Genomic DNA, 18,903 nt, shown 5'->3' with positions numbered 1-18,903 from the left:
TGAGCCTCACACCACTTTCCCAGCTAGGCCAGTCAGACATGGTGATTCATGCTCTCTGAGCCCTTCAACTGGTGGGGAGTTTCTGCCATCTTAGTCACTGGCTGGAATTGAACAGGTGATGTTTCAGAGTTTGACTTTCTCTGAAACACACACCTCCTCTTGCCAGGCCTCGTAATTTTCTCCTGGAGCCAGAGATTAATGCTAAACAATGCAGACAAGGTGAAGCAATTTTCTCACCTTAATCCTCCTTCTCCCTCATCTTCACTTAAAGCAATATTGAGCAATGAGATAAACCTGGGTTAATCACAAAATTGCTAACATTAGTTGTCCCCTCAGGTGGGCATGCGGCTTGAAGTGCCAGTCTGACAGTTGTGACTAAGTGAGGGGAAGAGTTATGACCATGTTCAGGCACCATTCATCGTCTCAGGTGAAGAGAGTGCTAAGTGGTAAATAAAAGCCTAAAGATTTTTATGCCCCTGTGCTGGGGAAAGTTGTAGGCTGGAGGTCCATTTTTCATTAAGGCAACATCCCTGGAACTCCTCCAGGTAATCTCTGAAATATCCAGTGGGTCTCAAGGATCAACCCCAAAGATTTTAGTGGCCAAGATCACTGTCACCTTACATAATCTTCAGATCTCTGGAACGACTGATCAGTATTTCTCCAAATACAGAAAAAATGTGAGTCAGAGGTCAAAGTCACTGCAATCAATAGAACAACGGAAGTATTATAATATGAGGCAATATTTGTTTATTGACTTGTGATTACTTTCCAGAATTGATTTTACTTTTGTGATCATCTGAGTTTACTTAAGTCTCTGACTTCTCTTTGTCTGTTCAAACAAGCTAATGGATAAAACATGCAAATGAATGCTATTATTGATATAGATGATTAAGGGCTACCGAGTCTTGTAGCTGAATACATGTTGTACCAGATTCTACTTGTCATGTGACCTTGTAAATTAATTGTTTCACCTTCACCAGTCCCTGGGCATTTGATGAAATTCCACGTTTGTGTTGTTGTATCTATCTGTTTTTTTCTTCGATACCCCAAGTCTGTGGTATTGAAGTCCCATGCTTGTTTGACATGGGGGTAAACCAGTGGTCGTAACTACACGTGTGTGACTTTATCTTTAACAGGTGGATAATGTGCGCAAGCAGTGCAACAACCAAATCCAATATCTGGCTGAGCAGCTATCTGCATTGCAGCTGGTAAGAGCCCTGTTAACAACAAGTTCACACCGAATCTTTGTTGTCCCTCTATTTATCTGCTCTTCTGGTTTTCTTTGTCCATCAAAAGCATTTAATGGATTTCCTCCCTTTCCCCAACTCCCCTTGTTCTCTCTGTCTCCTCTAGGAGTGTGCAGACAAACAGACTCAGATTGAGAGATCCTTGCGAGAGAGGAAGGCTCTGGAGGAGGAGCTGGAGAAGGTTTCTTTGAAACGTTTGTGGATTATGGCGGGAATATTAATTTAGTCCATTGCATTTATGTGTATGTGTGTGTTTAAATAGGTGTATAAGGAGGGAAAGATAGAGCCAGAGGTGAGGAGGACTGATGCTCTTCATCAGAGGTGTTTGAATGCAGAAAGGATGAAGGAAGACATGAGCATCACTCTACAAAGCACCCAAAGCAAATTTAAAAAGATGGAGATGGAGTAAGTGAACCAAATCTGGCACTGCAGTGAAAATAGCAGGTTGTCTCGTTCATTTGAATAGAGAGTTGTTTGTTGTAGCTGCTGGGGTTGGTGCCATGGTGCAACAACCCAGTGAACTTCAACCAGAGGCAACTATCAGCTACTATCAGATAAACGTAACCTGACATCACGTACCCTGGAGATCAGACCAGAAGATGTTATCTGCTGCTTCCTGGTCCAGAGACCAAGAGAAACTGATCGACTCAGCCTGACTTGCAGTCTACAAATGTTGCTAACAGCACTGACAATCTCCTTCCTCCCTCTATGGTTTTAAACTCATTGGGGAGGAAAGGGTCTGTGTGGGGGTTTAGAATCTCATTCAGCATACGTCTCGGATCACATGGCAATATTGTTCAACTTGAGCTTAACACTCCAAAACTGACTGTGTGTGGTAATAGGTGTAAAAACGATAAGCTACGTCAACTAGAGTGGCTTTACAGGAAAACAAGACTCACTGGCCCTGTCAAGACTCACACGAGCAAATGTATCATGCTCACATCTTGAACTTAAAAAGACACCCTGTGCTTCTCAAATCCCAGGACTATGGAGGACGAACCAGGGCTGGTGGTGGGAACACCAGGGCCCTGTTCTCTGTGGTCAATAACATGCTGCACCCTACAGACTCTCTTCCTCCCCACTTCTACTCTGCTGATCACTGTAATTCACTGATAGCATTTTGCAATACAAAAATAACCAAGTTTCACCAGCAACTGACCCCTCCCATCTTCTGCACTCCATTTCCTCCAGTTTCCATGCCTCCCTTAGTCAACCACTCTCAAGCTTACAATTTCCTTCTGCTGCTGACAAATCAGAAATCATTCACAAATCTAATATATCCCCTCACTAACTTGGCCCCCTACAGAATTCTTAAATGTCAGCCTGCCTCCCCTCCCTTGTCCCTGATAACTCCCTTACCTCTGGACCAGAGGTAAGGGAGTTATCAGGGACAAGGGAGATGACGGAGCAGAACCAGAGGCTCTGGTTCTTCTCCGTCAATAACAAATCTGCTGCAGTAATGGCAATACTCAAGAAACCTGTTTCAGACCCCAATAGCTTCAGTAACCTCCGTCAAATCTCTAATTTGCCATTTGTCTCTATAATCCTGGAAAAAGCATTGGAATCACAGGTTCGTGCTCATCTCTCCATCCGTAACCTAGTAACCTATATGAACAGTTCTAGGCTGGTTTCCGCCCACATCACAGCACAGAAACAGCCCTCCCAAAAATCACGAATGACCTCCCAATAGCAGCAAAAATCCAGACTATTAAGCGTCCTCATCCTCCCAACAGACCAGAATCTATTAGTATATCAGACACGCCCTTGGACAGTTTCAGACCCTATCTCTCTTGCCTTACTTTGTTCATTCAGTTGAGAACATTTACATCCCATCCATCTCCCATCTCCTCCGGTGTTCCCCAGGGCTCTGTCCTTGGTACTATCTTGTTCATAATTTATTTATCTTCTACCCTTTGGTCATGTATGCCGTAAATATAACATCCATTTTCACTGTTACACAGACAATACCCAGCTCTAGTGTTCCACCAAACCCACCTCCACCTTCGCGCCCTCCTCCCTATATGACTGTTTATAGGAAATGAAATCCTAGTCCTCCAAGTTTTTCTCAAACTCAATAGTGATACAACTGAGGTTTTCCTAATCAGTTCCTCACTAAAACTCCCAGTTTCACCATCACCATCGACAACCCCTCTGTTTCCCTCTCCCCTCAGGTGAAGAGTATGGGTATTGTCCTTGACAGCACTCTGTCATTCTAAACCCATAGTAATAATATTACCCCATCTGCCTACTTCCATCTATGTAACAGCAATCACCCCCATCCATCCCTCACCCCCAGCAGCACTGCCATTCTGGTCCACACTCTGGTTACAACTTGCCTGGACGACTGCAATTCTCTCCTCTTAGGTCTCCCTCATAACTCCCTCCATCAGCTCCAACTGGTTCAGAGCGCTGCCGCCCATATCATCAACAGAACTCCATCCGTCAGTCACATCATACCTGTTCTCCAGCACCTCCCATCTGGACTCGAGGTCTGCCTCAACAATCAGGCTCATAGTGCCTCCAGCACGTCCATCCCCTGACGCTGTGCTGGATGGACGTGGTTCAGCGCCTTCAGCCACTCTGCCCCCCGCCTCTAGAACTTCCTCCTATCTGATATCAGGATCATTGACACTGTCAATATTCAAATCCAGCCTGAAAACCCATCTTTGTAATCAGACCTATGGACTCTGAATATTGTTCCTATGCGGCAGATTTTAGGCTTTTTAATTTTTGTCTATGGTTTTAATGTGTGTTTTGTCCTTTAGAATTTGTAACTGTCTTTTAATTGTTATGTACAGTGGCCTTGATTGTTATTATTAATGATATTCTGATTATTATTGTTACCATGTTTAACAAACAGGTCACACAGTGTTAAAAAGGAGCAGTGCATGATTGTGTCTGCAATTGGCTTAACAGCACCAGAACTTCTCACTGATGACAACATGCCATATTCTGGTCAGAAGACAGTTTGAGTTCTTTTCTCTGCCATCTGTCAAACTGTAGCTACAGTGAGGAGCTGTCACGCTGCCAGGAGAAGGTGAAGCAGCTGCAGGGCTCTCTGGCTGCAGCCCGGGATGACTGCATCAGTGTAAGCGAGGAGCGAGTCCAGCTGCAACAGGAGAAGCTTCAGCTCCGCAAGGAGATGGATGAGTTGCGCAGAGTCACTTCGCTGGTCCAAAAGACGGCCAAGCAACAGGTGAGAAAGAAAGAAGAGTTTCGTACAGGCAGGATTAAACACAGATTTTGCATTAACTGGGAGGAACAGTAGAGCAATGTTTTTCAACCGCTAGCGGGAGGTATTGTAAGGTGTGCTGTGGGAAATTATCCAATTTCCCCTAATTGGTCTAAAAACATTTTTTGCAAAACAAATTTATGATACTCATTGAATACTGTGCCAGTATCGAGTGTCTGTGCTGTCTAGGGACTGGCAGAGTAATCATGTAATACTCTTCCATATCAGTAGGTGGCAGCTGGTCAGAATTAGTGATGCATGGATGCGACAGGTGGCGGTGACAGTGGCATTGTGGCTAGCGAGACTATACTGTGACAGTGATGGAGTTTTGAGAAGGACTGGGCCCTGGACAAAGTTCGGGGGGATGCAACGACACCAAATCCGGTGTGCTTGGTTTGTACTGAAAAGCTATCCAACAGTGCTATGGCCCCAAGTAAGCTTAAATGCCATCTCCAAACGAAACACCTTTCTCTTCAAAACAAGAATGCAGACTATTTTGAAACGGGCAACATTCACGAGAAAAAACACAAAGAGCCTCTAAATCTAGCTACCACATTGCTGAACTTTTGTCATATTGTGTGTATTTCTCTTAAGCCTTCACTGCATATCTTGACTGGGTTAGGGACCCATATAACTCAGCATCAGTTGTTGGACAGGACATGAATTTACAGGAGCAGGAGGAACTAACTGCCTAGTCAAGCCTGACTGCTATAAAAAACTAAAAACAGAGAGAGACTGAGATCTGTTGAGGAAGAGCTTTGTGTGTGTCTTTCTTTTATTCCCGCCAGGATATCAGCTCTGTGTCCATCCAAACAGACCCAGGTTTTACATTGAGTGAGTAGAAATATGACAGATTAAAAAAGACTTTTTTCTTTGTGTTTATTTGATTCCTACTCAAGACACTTTAACAAGAATGACTTAATATTGTTCATATAGGCTACAGAGTTTCACTTTATAACATTTTTGGCTGGTGGTGTGTCTTTTGAGTTTTTTTTCAATGAAAAAAATGTTCCTTTGCTCAATAAAGGCACTGCACTAGAGTGCAATTTGAGGAACGATACAAGATCATAACTTTATAAAATAGTGAACTTTGAATGGATATTGAGGAGAAATTAAAAGGAATACACTGCTTGCTGGAGCAATATTCATTAACATTGCACTACATGTTTGGGATTAGTAAGAGATGATTCAATGAAATGATTCCAGTGGATGGAAGGGCTGACATGTATGGTGACATAAATAGTATATCAAAAGCTTAGTTTCCCAGTCAGATACTGTCACTCTGATGATGTAATCAAGATTATATTCAGGTGCCCTGATTATAAAAGCTCCTCAGAAGACATAATAGAGCTTCTTTCACTGGCTGAACAGAACTCTTTATCACAAAACATTGTCACGTGCAAGGTGACGGAGGGGAAAATGATGAGATCAGTTGGGAAACGAGTTGGTTGAATACCTTGTGTCAGGATACTTCTCTAAGGGGCTGAAATATTTAGAAACTTGTACATAAAATGGTTGGCAAAAGGCAAGTAAAGAAATAAGGGCACTGGAAGATGAGGTTGACATACAAGCTTGCATGAACTAATGAAAAATATTTTACAATTCAGAACTTAACATTGATTTTAAGTATATTCCAATGGATGTGTGAATGCTATGTTTTTGTGCTCCCCAGGTCTCACAGATGGAGCTGGAGTTTAGCCTGAAGCAGCAGGGACTTGAAGCAAGTGTGAGGGAGCTGGAGGAAAGCAGCCGAAGCTCCAGCACCGACCTGACACGCCTCCTCATGGCACAGCAAAAAACTACTCAGCGCTGGAAGGATGAGGCCAAGAACCTGGTTAAAGCTTTTGAAACTAAAATGGCACATCTCAAGTAAGAACTGATGAAGAAAATTATAAGAAAGATAAAAGAATGCAAGCTATGAGCAGAGAATGCAGTTTGTAACTGAGAAGTTAAACAGTTGTGATTTGAGTTCTTAAATTTGGCAGGAAACATAAATGATACAACATTCGCAGGGAATGCTAGCAGCTGAGCTTCGCCACTTACCTGTCACCAGATGGTTGATGCTGGTGGTCTGCAGCCGAGAGTAGCCCCAGGTGTTAAGGTTTGCTGCTGGTCTGTAGTGGGTGAACATGACATGTGAGGTCCTGCTGGCAGGATATTGTGCATATATTGTTTATATCAGAGTCAGTCAGTATTCTCCTCACTCAGCACATTCAAGCTGACCAGTATCACTTGACAATGATGTCACATGCTGTGATTGGTTACCAATGATAATGACCTCTTCAGCCAAGCCTGATCAGACTAAATAACGAACTGAAACCAAATACCACTCAGTCTTAATGAAACACTAAAAGCGAGATGTATGTACGATATTTTGAAGATGTTGGAAAAACAATGTTTTATTAAATTTTGATTGAATCACTTTACTTTGATAGTGACAACACACAGTTAAAGTAACTGCAGCAGAGTTAGCAGCTAGCTATTTTACATCTGCTGGTGGTGGTGGTGGTGTTGTTTTTTAAAATATAATTTTATGTTCCCCTCAGGGCTGAACTGAATCGGCAGAAGCAACATTCCCATGAGCTTGAAATTCAGCTGGAAACAAACCATAAAACCATTGTTGAGGTCGGTGTGACACATTAGATGTATAACCAAAAATAAATACCCAATTTTGTTAAAAAAAACTTCTGAACCAATTATATAATGCTGTTCAAAACCTGATCATTATTGTCTCTTATTCATGACATTTTAAATTGTTTAACCAGCACTAAAAGTTGATATGTTACTGATTTGGGCAGGCCAGGTAATGTATATCAAATAGGGAGCTTCAAACAAGATTCTTAATGCTGCTAGCCTACCTCAGGATGAGAGAAAAAAATACTGGAGTCATACCAGCTTTTGTCCTAGAGAGCCTGACAAGAGAGGCAACCTGATGAGAAATAGGCTACTGTAACAAGACACAGATGGACTAGAGCATAGAATCTGAATTTGCTGGAATGCTACTGCACCAGTAACTCCAGTGAGAAGGGCTACATGCAGAGAGTGGGGGAAACATGGATGCTTGAAACCTCAGCATCTAGGCGAAAGAAGAAACAACTTCTGCCCCGCTTTTCCAACATTTGCTTGCAGCAGCTATCTCAACTGGAGACTGGTGAGGAACCACCAACATGCTGGAGCAGGAGGGGCCAGGACCACAAGTCAGGGGGATTGACCCTCATCATCCTCACACTCCCAGATTGAGTACCAATGAACTGATGGACACCACAGCAACACAGGGTTTAGTCAACCGACTTGAACATGGAGATCGGGGGGTTCAAATCTCGGCCATGGCAAAGGGACATCCATTAAGAGTCCTTAGGAAAGACCTCAAATGCTACGCTGGCCTACCTCAAAGCATGAGTGATACAAATAATTGAGTGATACCGGCTCAGATGTCTCTCAGGTCAACAGTATGATGAGAAATGGGAAACTGGAAAAAGACACACTTGGATGAGGGTGTAAAATACGGAATTGTTGGAATGCGACTACACAAGCAATCCCAGAGAGAGGGGATATATGCAACATCTGTAACTGAACACTACTGTCACAACTAGAGATGAATGAGATACAACAACAATGCTACAAGGGGCAAGGGGGAGCCAGGACGGCAGATAAGCGTCATCATCACCCTGACAAACTGAGATTGGGTACCAAGCCCCAAAAGATACCAACTGTGTCAGTACAACAGCTGCCAACCTAAGAGGGAAGATCATGAACTAACAAGAATCCTGGAACCCTTGATAAATACCGTAGCTGAGTTGTTAAGTACATATGTCAATAAGATGTCTAGCACCACTTAATACAGTTCCTATGGCAACCAGCAACCATCACAGACACCTATAAGCTGATGCACAGTACAAGATGCTACATGGCCATGACACATGTGAAATGGGGGGGGGGGGGGTGAAGACAGCAACCCCCCCCCCCACCCCGTGAGTAGAGTAACTAAATTGTAGTTGCAAGGTTTCATGACCCTAAATGTAACAAATGTCTTAAAAATGTCTACAGTCGAAGGTCTTGCCATCGCCAAGATCAACATCCTTGAGCAATTAGCCAGCATCATCCTGCAGGAGACCCACATGGAAAACAAGAACATCCCGAGGGTTCCTGGGTACACACTGGCTGGCCATACCACTGATAAACCACATCTGTACACGAGGATATGGTCTGGTCAGCTGCAGGACAATGCCCAGGTGGCACAGAGATAGAATGGCTCTCAACCAAAGTTCAAGATGTTACAACATCTACAAACCACCTCCAAGTAGACTGGCTCCATCATCACTACCAGATGCCCCAGCCCCCGCCATGTAAGCTGTAAACTTCCAAAGCCTTCATACAGACGGGGGCTACAGCAACTCCAACGCTGATGGCGACTACCCAGTGGACTTGGCCTTGACTGTTGATGTGACACTCAGATATGACCCTAAGGAGCCTTGCACCTTCTACTCAGCTCACTGGAGCAGTACCACCAACTCAGGCCTGGGATTTGCAAAATGGTGTAACAACAATCTACTTCCAGTAAGATGCATCCTGGACACATTTCCTTGACACACCATTGACCATCCCTCATCACCATTCTATCTGTGGCTCAGCACATGCAAGGGAGGGATATCAAGAAATGGAACCTCCAGAAAGCTAACTGGGAGGGTTTTACTAAAGTGAACAGGGCAGCTGCTGGTCTACCACAGCCATGCCCCACAAACCTGAACGATGCCTGTGAGCTGTACTACAAGATGCTGCTGGCTGCTCCCCAGAAGAACATCCCCTGCAGGATTCGCAAAGCCTATGTCTACTGCTGAGATGATGAATGTGACAACCTACTTTGTGCCCATGAAGAATCACAAAACATCAGGGACAGAGACAAAGAAGCAGATGATCTATTCGGCAGGCTGAACGAGAAACATAGGCAAAGACGGACAGAGATTTTGGAATCAATTGACTCCAGCCGCCAGGCATGGCAGACCCTGAACAAGCTGACTCAACAACAACTCTAGCACAGTGTCCCATTACTGCAAACTCCATCCATCGCTTTGCCTGAGCAATGGCTGCTTCCCTAATGCAGACAAGGACTTCATCAGAACAACATCAATAACAGTTCATGAGCTGCTCCGGGTCCCAGAATGTGATTGATCAGTCAACTTCATGATGCAGGAAATAGAGAAGGCCATCAAACGCCTTAAGACTGGCAAGGCACCAGGCATGGATGGCATCCATACGCAGTGTATAAAACACCAAGGGAAGAAGGCAGCCAACAGGCTCTGTGCTCCATCCTCTCACCATGTCTCCACCATTCAAAGTTGCCAAAGATGTGGCGCTGTGCTAAGGTGATTGTCCTGCTGAAGCTTAACAAAGCCAAGTGATGACCAGCAAGTGAGATTGGATGCCAGTCCATCTCACTGCTGTGCATACCACTTAAGCTCCTGGAACACATCCTCCTGGCTTGTATCACCCCAATGATTGACCCCCAGCTACCTAAAGAGCAAGCTGACTTCCAAAGTGGCAGGTCAACAACAGACCAGGTGACCCTCCTGTGCCAAGACATAGAAGACAGCTTTCCGGCACTCACTGACCTCACTGCTGCTTACGACACTTTCCGGCAGAGTGGGTTATACATGAAGCTTCTGGAAACCATCCCAGATAAGCACCTGGTGAGCTTTATAATGATGATGCTAAGCAACTGCATCTTTTGGCTATTGACCAGCAACAGCCAGGGCAGCAAGGTGCGGAAAGTCCCGCAGGGGTCAGTGCTGGCGTCTGTGCTGTTCAACATCTATACGTACCCACAACAACATCAAGAAAGTACGGCTATGCAGATGACCTGGCCATCCTATTCAGCAAATTATCATGGCAATCAGTGGAAGAGGGATGCTCAGAGGACATGAACACTGTCTTTGTATCTGAAGAACTGGTGCCTCAAGCTCAGTGTTGACAAGACCGTGTCAACAATGTTCCAGCTAAACAGCAGGTAAGCAACCCACAATATAAACATCCTGGTTGACAATGCTTGGCTATTGTCAACCCTCCCCCACGTACCTTGACACAAAGCTCAAGAGAACACAGTCATTTAAACAACACCTGGACAGTGCCAAGGCAAAGACCATCACCTGTACTGCGCTGATACGCCGCCTAGCTGGTACCACATGGGGAGCCACCACAAAGACACTACTCATCGGCAGTGAAGACCAGGGCCACAGTGGAGATGTGCACTGTGCTCCAGTCTGGTGTCGCAGTCCACATGTGAAGCTGGACACTGTCCTCAATTAAGCTTTTGCAGACTGTCTTCAGTTGCCTACAAGCCACCCCAATTTACCAACTGCCTGTCCTAGTTGGTATTGCTCCAACTGAGGTCTGACAAGAAGGACCCATGCACAGAAGGCACAGCTGTGTGAGTCCCTCCTCTTCCGCAAGACCATTACAGAGAGACCACAGCACAATTGCCAGAAGTCACGGTGCCCCTTTGCTGTACACGTCCAGGAACTGCTCTGTACAGCACCTGCTAGGCTTCCTGGGTCAATGCAAGTTGGAGGAAACAGTGGACGGTTGCAGAACCATCCAGGCTTCACCACTACAGCAAAGACCTCACAAATGTCCTGGGCCAGCACCTGCCACCAAAGCAACTCTGGACAATTCTTAATCACCTGAGGACAGGCATGGGACACTTTAGTGAAGCAATGCAGACATTGGGTCTCACAGGCAGTGCCTGCTGTGAATGTGGTGACCCCCTTCAAACTTTGGAAAACATCGTGACCAGCTGTCCCAAATACCGGCCACTGAATGGTGATCTAGGACAAGTCAACCTGGACGATGAAACGCTGGACTGGCTGACTGCAACAGAGCGGAAGGTCTAAAGGACATACACAACAAGCTGAGATGGAAAAATACTGGAAGGATATATGGGAAAGAGACGTATCACACAACACCAATGCACAATGGCTAGTGGAACTGAGAACTCACCACAGAAACTTCCCAGAACAAGAACCAGTAACCATCTCAATGGCCGACATCCAAGACAGAATGTCAAAGATGAGGAGCTGGATAGCACCGGGCCCTGATATGATCCACACGTACTGGCTGAAGAAGTTAACTGCACTCCATGAACGCCTTGCATTACAGAGGAAGCAGCTGCTAAGGGATGTGACACACCCAGAGTGGCGAACCCAGGGCAGGACAGTCCTGACCATGAATGACCCTCAAAAGGGACCCATCCCATCCAACTACAGATAGATGAATAACCTGTCTCTCCACAACATAGAAACTCCCGTCAGGTATCATAGTGGGTAAGATAAGTATACCCGTGGGTCAATTCATGAACGGGGCTCAGAAAGGAATTGGGACTAACACCCGAGGAGCCAATTACCAGCTACTGGTTGACAGAGCAATCACCTTAGACTATGAGAGCAGACAGACCAACCTGTGCACCGCCTGGATTGATTACAAGAAAGCCTACAACTCAATGCCACATATGGATACTAGAATGTCTGGAACTGTACAACATGAACAGTAAGCTGAGAGCCTTTGTCAGAAACTCGATGGGGATGTGAAAGAAGACTCTACAGGCCAACTCAAAGCCAATAGACCAAGTTAACATAAAGCTGTGGCATAAACCAAGGAGATGCACTACTCCTGCTCTGCATAGGCCTGAACCCCCTCAGTCAGATCATCACAAAGAGTGGTTATGGATACCAATGCTGAAGCGGGGAAACGATCAGCTTCCTGCTCTACAGGGATGACATCAAACTGTACGCCAGGAAGGAGGGACAAACTGACTCACTGATGCTGCTGTAGGATCTACAGCAATGATGTAGGGAGGTCAATCAGACTGGACAAATGTGGCTGGATGGTATCAAGCAGAGGCAAGATGATCAGAACTGAAGGGGTCGACCTACCAGGAGGAAACACAGGTGACATCCAGAGCAGCTACAAATACCTTGGGATCCCACAGGCTCATGGAAATTACAAGGACGCAGCAAGGAAGTCAACCTCTAAAAAGTAACTCCAGAGAGTAAGACAAGTATTGAAAAGTCAGCGAGATGGTAAGAACAAGGTCCGAGTCATCAACATGTATGTACTGCCGGCCATCAGATACCCACTGGGATCATAGACTGACCAAAGGAGGCGATAGAAGCCACAGACATCAAGACCAGAAAGCTCCTTACCAGGCATGGAAGTTTTCACACTAAGTCTAGCACCCTGAGGCTACACGCTAAGCGGAAAGAGGGAGGATGAGCATCGTCGTGAGCATCAGAGCCACTGTCCAGGATGAAACATAGAAAAATCCAAGAGTACATCAAGAAGAAGGCCCCTCAGAAAGAGCTGCTCAGTGAATGCCTCAGACAGCTGAAACTCGATGAGAAAGAGGAGGGAGAGGAGCAAACGCGGACAGACAAGCCCCTACATGACAGGTACAACCGCCAGATTGAGTACATGACTGATATCAAGAAGACCTACCAATGGCTGGAACATACTGGACTGGAAGACAGCACAGAGGCGCACTCATCAATTCAGCACAAGAGCAGGCCCTAAGCACAAGAGCCATGGAGGCCAAGGTCTACCACACCAGACCAGACCCAAGGTGCAGGCTGTGTAAGGATGAGACAATCCAGTATATAATAGCGGGGTGTAAGACGCTAGCCGCAAAAGCGTACATGGACAGGCACAACCAAGTGGCAGGGATAGTGCACAGTGGCTCCAACAGATTCCAGGACGAACACCTGAAACCTCAATCCAGAAGAGCACAGTCTTAGGAACAGCTAAGATACTGCATAGAACCCTCAAGCTCCCAGGCCTCTGGTAAAGGACCAAAACTAGAGCATGACACAGAACCACCCTACAAGGGTGAGAGGGCACACGCACACACACACACACACACAAAGAAATCAATGACTCTATTAACAACCTACCTGGGATAAGACCTGGTGGTGATGTTGACTGTCAGCAAAGAGGACAGATACTACCCACCACCTTTTAGCTTAAAAACTTAAGGTTTTTCATTTTTACTTGATCAGCAAGAAGACTCATTGTACCATTTATTTATTATATAATGATCTATAATGTTTATATAATTATATACTAATACCAAAGTCATGCATGCTGTCAACAACATATAATCCAATGGTATGTTTGTATTTGTGCAGTATGAGAGACAGCTAGCAGAGTTTCAGGAGAAGGCTTGTCGTCTCCAGAGAAGACTGACGCAGGCTGAGCAAAGAGCAACTACTGCTACACAGCAGGTAAGATGTGGTTTGGTGTGGTGATGTCGTCAATCACCTGGATACAAATTTACTCTATGTCACTGGTAGTGTAGGATATGCTAATTCTATTTGAACTTAAATAAAACATGTGACTATAGTCGCTTCTACTTTCTCCTTCATGTGCTGACGGTTTCTAAATGTATTACACAGAGCGGCATCATATTCGTGAGGTTTCATTTAAACATATCGGAAATTTTAATCACATATTTTTGTTAAAAGAAAATGCAAATTTCTGCATATTTCTTTCACTATTGTTTCGCAAATATTTGGTTTGTTCATCAAGATAACCATTAGTTAGTGGGCTTATTTTTCCAATCTACCACTGCAGAAGAAGTGAGTGCAGCAAGATGATATAATGTAAACTCTGGCAGTCATACTGATTGAAGATGGATTTATCTATCCATTTTCTGTACCCCTTATCTATTAAGAGTCGTGCGGGGGGGGGGGGGGGGGGCAAGAGACAACACAAAAGGCGGGTTACACCCTGGACGGGTCACCAGTCCATCACAGGGCCAACAGGATCAATTAGGGGGGTCAGTATCTTGCTCAAGGACACTTCAAAATGGGTCACCGGGGGAAGTGAGCATCGAATCAGCGACTCTTGGCCTGTATTGATGGAATAGTCAGTACAAAGTTGTTGTATCTGTTTTTCATTTCTTGTGTTGGTGACGGCAGGGTACTCGCTCCCTCTCCCAACTCTTACTGCTGTTATTTTCTTTGTGTTTGTTTGTGTTTTCTCTGTTCTTTATGTTGTTCTTTCTATTCTGTGAAGTCACTATAACCAGAGGTGAGCGCTTGATCACTGTGACCTGTACCGATACTAAACATGTCAGCTGGCCCAACAAAAACAGGAGACATCTGGGAAACTAGCCAGCCCCAGCCCAGTGGTTGACTGCAGCTCAGTATAGCTGATCTATACATTGGGCTGCCGAGACCGAGGGCACCTCCTATGAGGAGAAGGCCAAGGAGTCTAAACTTTAAACTGAAAAGCTTACTTGAATGAAGTCCTTCTTCCTGGCCCTCAAGTCTGGGGCTGGTGCTGGGGATGTTGGTGTTCCTGCTCCACCTCTGGCCATGTTGGATCTGAAGGACGATGTGCTCTCCATGGCAACATCAGCCACAGAGTTTGTTGAAAATGGAGCAGAAGTGGTTGCCCAGGATGTAGACTTATGCATCTCTGAGGTGAGTTCCTGTCCAGCTGGATGTTCAGGGCCCTCTCTCATGTATTATCCTATAGCCGGGCCCTGGCAGCCATGCAGGATACAGCTTGGCTTGGGCCACATGCCAGCTATCGAGCCCACTATAGCTGTGCTCAGTGTTTCATCTGATATTGGCACTTGAGGACATGGTCCAAACCAGACAAACTTGGCAACAGCTCTCTTGGCTTTACAGGAGTGTGCCTACTCCCAGCAGACCTAGGTCCCTCATTGTCCCCCCCAGCCCTCTGGTTCAGGATGCGCTTGCACACAATTGGCCAGAGGGTTTTCTTTATGCTTTTCTACCGATCTCTCTGATTCCTCCAATACTGCAGAGGGTCCTCCAGTGGTGCCACAGCTTGCTGCTGGTAGCCCCATTCTGGCTAGGAGGGACATGGTTTCCTTTTCTGCACAGGTATTGTGGCAGCTCTCCAACAAGTAGGATCTCCTGTCTCAGCTAAGGGGCCAGATTTGGAACCCTAACTCTGATTGCATGCAGCTATAGGTCTGGGCGCTGCAGGGCCCGATGCATGGAGTGTTCAGACACAGTCTGCAATACTTTACTGAATGCCAGGGTGCATTCAACACAGATGCAGTATCAGAACAAGTGGCAGCTGTTCTCTGTATGGTGTTCAGACAGAGCCCTGTGCACTGTGTGGTTCCAAAAATTCTGGAGTTCCTACAACCACTTTTGATGGTGGACGGTCCCCTGCTACTCTCTAAGTGTGTACGTGGCGGCCATTTCCTCTTGACCTGCTCATATCTTTAACAACACAGTGGAGTGCTTCAGACTTGTGTCCCTTTTTCGGGTTTTTTTTAACACTTGAATTTGTATAGTCATTTTGTGTTGTAAACAAAGGCAAACAAACAGCAAAGCAGTCATGGTTACAGGCATCCAATATCAAATCAGTGTATATAAATTTGGAATTCACAGTCATTGATTACTTACGTTTCTTCTTTCACTGTGTCATTGATTGTCCATTTTTCCCATTTCTTCACAAAGACTTCTTCCTTGAGTCTAAACTGATAAGTCATTCTTTCCATAGCACAGATGTTTCTTATGATTTCTAGCCACTGATTTATAGTTGGGGGTTCAGTCTTGCACCGGTTTCCTGTTTTTGCCGTCTTGCATATGATCAATAGTATTTTGGTTAAATATCTGTCTCTGTCGAGGACACAATCATTTATACTTCCGAGGTGCATGACTTTACATTTCCCTTTTATAACATAACCAAGAATATTTTTAATTATGCTGTGTCCATTTTCCTGGAATAAGTGAAGTTTATTACATTCCCAGAAGATGTGTGTATGCTTCCATCATTCCACATGACCGCCAGCATGATTGCTGTGATCCAGTCTGTTTACTCTTCAGTTTCGGTGTCATGAAATAACGAGTCAAGTTCTTCCATCCGAATTCCCCCCACGTCCTTGAATTTGTAGTTGTCTGTTGTTTTCTCCTCAATGTGTATAATGGAAGCGGCTTCTGAGTCTCTTCGGCCTCGGTACAAGGCTGAGATTGCCTTGAATTTTGTCCCACTATATGTCCGGATCATTACGTCCATACTGCGTTTGAAGTTTTTACACTTTGTATTTCTTTTATTAAATAATCTCTCAGCTGTAGGTATCCGAACAGACCCTCATTTTTAAGTCCATACCTTGATTTCAACTGCTGGAAACTCATTGTACTTCCATTATCGATTAGTGTACACATTGCAGTTATCCCTGTATTCCCCCAAAATCTAAAATTGTGATCACTTAAACTTGGCTTAAATCTGTCATTATTGGCAAACCAGTTTAGCAGCTTTACTTCTTTTTCTAGTTTATGCTTTTTAATAGTCAGACCAGATATTTAACATGTGGAAAGTTATTGGATCTATTGATTCTTGCAGTGATTTAATTAGTTCAGAATTACCAATAAGGGATTGGGTGAGGATATCTGCCACTGTCATCTCAATATCTTTCCACTTTGCGCTGTAGTCCAAGTCACACCACTTGATTATTGGTCTGACTTGTGCTACATGGTAACAGACATTTAAATTTGGGAGTGCCAGACCTCCTTATTTTTTTGCCAGTTGGAATGTGCGGTATTTTATTCGTGGTCCTTTACCAGTCCATATAAACCTGGAGATCATCTTATCCAAAGTTTTGAATTTTTCTTGTGGAATTTTGATAGGGAGAGACTGAAATAAATATAATAGCCTTGGTAAAATGTTCATTTTGGTAGCTTCAACACTTGAGTTAAAGTCCAATGGTAAGGCTGACCATCTTGCTATGTCTCTGCTAATCTGGAGTTGGAGCTGGTCATAATTTATATTGTAGAGATGAGTTAATTGCTTTATTAAAGTGACACCAAGATATGTCATAGTTTTTTAATACAATTTCAGTTGGTATATTTTCTTACTTTCTTGGGATGGTGTATAATTGAATGTTAAAATCTGTGTTTTATTTACATTTATTTTACATCCTGAGTGGTTGCTATATATATATATATATATATATATATATATATATATATATATATATATATATATAAATAGAAAAATAGAAAAAAAGCTGCATCAGCTGGGTAAAATTTGTATCGGGCTGTGTTGATACATCAAAACATCATCTGCGAAGAATAAGCTTATGTGCTCCTGTCCTTTAATGTTAATTCCCTGTACCTCCTCACTCAGCCAAACAGGCTCAATGTATAAAGCAAAGAGGAGCAGGGACAAGCAGCATCCCTGGCAGGTACCTCTCTTGAGCTCTATTCTTTGTCAGGCTGCCGTTGATTTTTATCCTGGCTGGAGGGTTTTGATAAATAGTTTTAATGCAATTGATTGAGTCTGTGTTGAATCCGAACCATTCTAATGTTAAGTGTTGGAAGTTCCATTTTATGCCATCAAAAGCCTTTTCAGCGTCAAGACCTAACAGAATATCTTTTTCTTATGTGTTTGGCACCCCACGATAAAACCGGTTTGGTCCTCATCTGTAAGATCTGTCAGGAAATTATTTCTGTAAGATAAAGACTGTATTTTCACTGTTAGTTCCTACCACAAAATTTCCCAAAACACAAAATTCTCAAAGACAGAGATCTCAAAGTTTTACTTGCAGCAAGGAGTCCAGGCAAAGTTCAACATCTGCAATGAATACCGTAAATTCCGGACGATAGAGCGCACCGTTATATAAACCACAGATGCTTATTTTAGGGAAAAAATCAACTTTGTACACGTATAAGCCGCACCGGTAAATAAGCCGCGGTGCATGGCGGAAACACCTCGGCCGCCCGTTCTCGCGTGTTGACCCAGTCTTCCAGAGCGTTTTCAAGTCCGGGCCATCTGCTATTATGACCTCTGAAAGCTTTTGTCGTCTTTTTGCATTGGGTCAGTTCGTCATGTTGCCGCCTCCAGCGTCTCACCATCCATTCGTTTATGCCAAACTTACGTGCTGCAGCTCTATTTCCATCTTTAACCGCCAGATTGATTGCCTTTAACTTGAAAGCTGCATCATAAGCATTCCTTCTTCTGCTCTCCATCTTGAGGGTGAGTACAAATGACTGAAAATATCATGTGATGCTCTTTTTACACTGCACCGCGGCATGGACTGGACACTCCAAGTACAGTACTTAGAGAAATTACCAGAACATTTGGCTAGGAATTTACCCAAGTACGGTACTTGGAGCTGCCATCAGGAACAATAGGGAATTACTGCCCGCTGCCGCTGCCCACCACACCCCAGGGTGAAGGTAAAATCCTCGTATAAGACGCACAGGAGTATAAGCCGCGGGGCATGAAGCGTCGAAAAAAAGTCGCGGCTTATAGTCCAGAATTTACGGTAGTCTCAATGTCTTCCCATTATATATATGCAAAGTTCCAAGGTCACAACACTATCCTACTGTTCTACATCAGGCTGAAACTTCATGATAATAAAACAATGTGTCTCTACATATTTTTTTTAAC

General features: G+C 44.3%; 1 protein-coding gene and 1 pseudogene across 7 annotated transcripts in view; both read left to right on the top strand.

Moving 5' to 3' along the window:
- Positions 1 to 18,903, top strand: part of sclt1 (sodium channel and clathrin linker 1) — a 49,370-nt gene that overhangs the window by 16,741 nt on the left and 13,726 nt on the right. For all 7 annotated transcript variants that reach the window (XM_086210362.1, XM_086210367.1, XM_086210361.1 and 4 more), the window contains 7 exons: positions 1,137 to 1,208; positions 1,354 to 1,428; positions 1,510 to 1,652; positions 4,251 to 4,443; positions 6,152 to 6,348; positions 7,026 to 7,104; positions 13,653 to 13,748. In XM_086210362.1, the coding sequence (XP_086066488.1) occupies positions 1,137 to 1,208; positions 1,354 to 1,428; positions 1,510 to 1,652; positions 4,251 to 4,443; positions 6,152 to 6,348; positions 7,026 to 7,104; positions 13,653 to 13,748 (855 nt within the window). The remainder of the gene's footprint in view (positions 1 to 1,136; positions 1,209 to 1,353; positions 1,429 to 1,509; positions 1,653 to 4,250; positions 4,444 to 6,151; positions 6,349 to 7,025; positions 7,105 to 13,652; positions 13,749 to 18,903) is intronic.
- On the top strand, positions 10,932 to 13,347 carry LOC147256774 (uncharacterized; annotated as a pseudogene).

The sequence above is a fragment of the Aulostomus chinensis genome, chromosome 8, assembly GCF_037954235.1.
Source record: "Aulostomus chinensis isolate RoL2024-O1b breed Wild chromosome 8, RoL_Achi_v1.0, whole genome shotgun sequence".
NCBI classification, from domain to species: Eukaryota; Metazoa; Chordata; class Actinopteri; order Syngnathiformes; family Aulostomidae; genus Aulostomus; species Aulostomus chinensis.
Note: the sequence above shows the minus strand (reverse complement) of the source record. Positions and strands in the feature narration are given on the sequence as shown.